The sequence below is a fragment of the Arachis ipaensis genome, chromosome B2, assembly GCF_059453495.1.
Source record: "Arachis ipaensis isolate K30076 ecotype BB chromosome B2, ASM5945349v1, whole genome shotgun sequence".
NCBI lineage: Eukaryota > Viridiplantae > Streptophyta > Magnoliopsida > Fabales > Fabaceae > Arachis > Arachis ipaensis.
In genome coordinates this window covers 66,530,957-66,533,701 of record NC_142437.1, presented here as the reverse complement: position 1 = coordinate 66,533,701, position 2,745 = coordinate 66,530,957, and the positions used below count along the sequence as shown (strand labels likewise).

General features: G+C 34.2%; 1 protein-coding gene across 1 annotated transcript; it reads left to right on the top strand.

The window, feature by feature from the left end:
- The first annotated feature begins 435 nt into the window (after nucleotides 1-435).
- Nucleotides 436-1,210, top strand: LOC148574217 (zinc finger BED domain-containing protein RICESLEEPER 2-like). Its single transcript, XM_088505871.1, has 2 exons — nucleotides 436-1,063; nucleotides 1,149-1,210. The coding sequence occupies exons 1-2, from the start codon at nucleotides 436-438 to the stop codon at nucleotides 1,208-1,210; spliced, it is 690 nt and encodes a 229-aa protein (XP_088361997.1).
- Nucleotides 1,211-2,745: the final 1,535 nt, after the last annotated feature.

Genomic DNA, 2,745 nt, shown 5'->3' with positions numbered 1-2,745 from the left:
AAGGATGGCTTAAGTATTGTTAAGGAAAGTATAGAAAAGATTCATAGTAGTGTATTGTATTGGACTGCAACACAGAAAAGGATCGAAACTTTTGTGAGTTGGTGTGCTAAAACAGCGATCTCATTTACTAGGAAATTAGTTCTTGATTGCCCAACTAGATGGAACTCAACTTATTTGATGTTAGAAACTGCTTTATTGTATAAAGCTGTCTTTCCTAGGTTAAGGCAGAAGGAACCCCAATATAAAACTGTGCCAAGTAATGAGGAATGGGAACTTGCAAAGGAAATATGTGACAGATTGAAATTATTTTATGATGTTACTCAACTATTTTCTGGGTCTAAATTTCCGACTGCTAATCTTTATTTTACTTTGGTTTGTAAAATAAAAGTGTCATTGGATGAATGGGAAATTTCTACTAATCCGTTAATTGCTAATATGGCATCTAACATGAAGAAGAAATTTGAAAAGTATTGGGATGAAATTCATGGCATTATGGGTGTTGCTGCTGTTTTAGACCCTAGGTACAAGATGGTTGGGGTTGAGTTTCAATTTGAAAAAATGTATCCAGATCCAACAGAATGCTCCAAGCAAGTTGATAGAATTCATCAGTTGTGTAATGAGTTGGTTAATGAATACACTCAAAAAATGAGTTCTGATGTGTCACATGTCGGTGTTGGTGTTGGTACAAAAGATCTTAATGAAAGTGGAAATGCAAGTTCATTTGGGGGTGATGATTACATGGTGTATCTTAAAAGAAGAAAAATGACAAGGAGTTCATATGTGAATGTTGAGCTTGATCATTATCTTGAGGAGGAAATTCATCCTCCAAATGATCCTAACTTTAATGTTTTGAAATGGTGGAAGAACAATCAGATGAAATTTAAAGTTCTTGCAAAAATAGCTAAGGATATATATGCTATTCCGGTGTCCACTGTTGCCTCTGAATCTGCTTTTAGTACAAGTGGTCGTGTGATTTCTCCTCATCGTGCAAAACTCAAACAAGACATAATTGAAGCTTTGATGTGTGGCCAAAGTTGGTTGTGGGCACCTTTGGGAAGTAAAGGTGATATATTGATTAATCTTCATTTATGTTAATTTTTTTCATAGTACCAATTAATTTGTTAATTGTTATCTCTTTTAATTTTCAGGTTTAAATCTTGATTTGCAAACTTTTAATGATGATGAAGATGTTGAAAGTGATCAAGAATAAGGGTTGAAGATCATTTTATATCTAATATTGTAATTTCTTTATTATGGTGTTAAATTTGTAGTGATCTAACAATATCTTTTTTTAAATTTCAAGTTATTTTAGCTAATGACATTGTATGAATTTTATTTTTGTATTTTAATTTATCTATGAATTTTAAATTTTTGTCTTAATTTATATATGAATAGGTAAAAATTAAAATATTTAATTTTTACAGGGGCGGGTCGGGGTGGGGCGGGTACCCGCAGGGGCGGGTTCGGGTTCTGCTATTTACTACCCGCGGGTAGTTATGGGGGCGGGTAGTATATGCCTGTCAGGACGGCAGGGCAGGGTCGGGTAGGGCAAAAACCCGCCCCTACCCGCCCCACTGCCACCCCTAAGCGCAGTGCTCATTTTGTTCACGTAACACTCTACTGGGAGCAAGCATTTACCCTGACCCAAGCCACCAAGCACCTCAAATCCACTTCTTCAAAAATCCAAAAAGCCTACTTTAATTGCTCGAGGATGGAAATAGAAAGTGTATAAATAGGATCAAATTTGACTTGAAGGGGGGATTTTTTTTGGACTTCACACTTTTCTTTTACCTTTTTGCTCACTTTTAATTTTCTCTCTTTTAATTTTCCTTTTTAGAATTTGGGGAATTGGGATCAGATCTAAGTTTTCTTTCTTTGTTCATTTTCTATCTTCTGCAACTTTGATTTTCTGTTTTGGGTTTTAGAACTCTAATTTGGAGAATTCTTCTGAGTTTCTTTACCTTGGAGTTTCCTTTTATTTTCCTATTTTTAGTTTTATAAATTAGAGATCTAATTTTAAATTTTTTGCTAGTTTTCAATTCTTCTGCAATTTCTTTTTTTTACTGAATTGTCAATAGAGCAATTGAGATCTAAGTCTTCTTGCTGTTTGATTCTTCTGCCATTTTTCTTCATCTCATAGTTCTCTGATTTACTTAAATTTACAATTCCAGCTTTGTTTTTGAATCCCAGTACCCAAATCCCTTTATTCTTTATGCAATTTAAGTTTCCTATCAATTTAGATTCAGCAATTTACATTTTTTGCACTTTAAGTTTCAGTTATTTACCTTTTTTGCAGTTTAAGTTTCAGCTTGTTTACTTTCTTGCACTTTAAGTTTCTGCAATTTACTTCTTCTGCACTTTAAGATTCAGCCAATTTTCATTCTCCATTTCATTTCCTTACAATTTTACATCTTTTAATCAAGTTTCACTTAAATCATCAACTATTCGCTTAACTAAATTTATCACCTAACAAAAGTTGCTCAATCCATCAATCCCTGTGGGATCGACCTCACTCTGGTGAGTTATTACTACTTGATGCGACCCGGTACACTTGCCAGTGAGTTTCTGTGGAATCATTTTTCCCTCATGAAGTTTTTGGCGCCATTGCTGGGGATTGATTTAGATTGACAATGATTAAGTAGGGTGATAATCTACATTAAGCATTTTTCTTTGTTTTTGTCAAGCACACTAACTGTTTGAGTTTTTGTTTAAGCTAACCTCAACCTCACTCTAGCAGTAGAGTGA

Excerpts from the sequence above, each read along its gene's own strand:
- LOC148574217 (XM_088505871.1), top strand. The coding sequence starts at position 436 with ATGGCATCTAACATGAAGAAGAAATTTGAAAAGTATTGGGATGAAATT. Across the intron at positions 1,064-1,148 it reads GGCACCTTTGGGAAGTAAAG|GTTTAAATCTTGATTTGCAA; the intron begins GTGATATATTGA and ends TTTAATTTTCAG.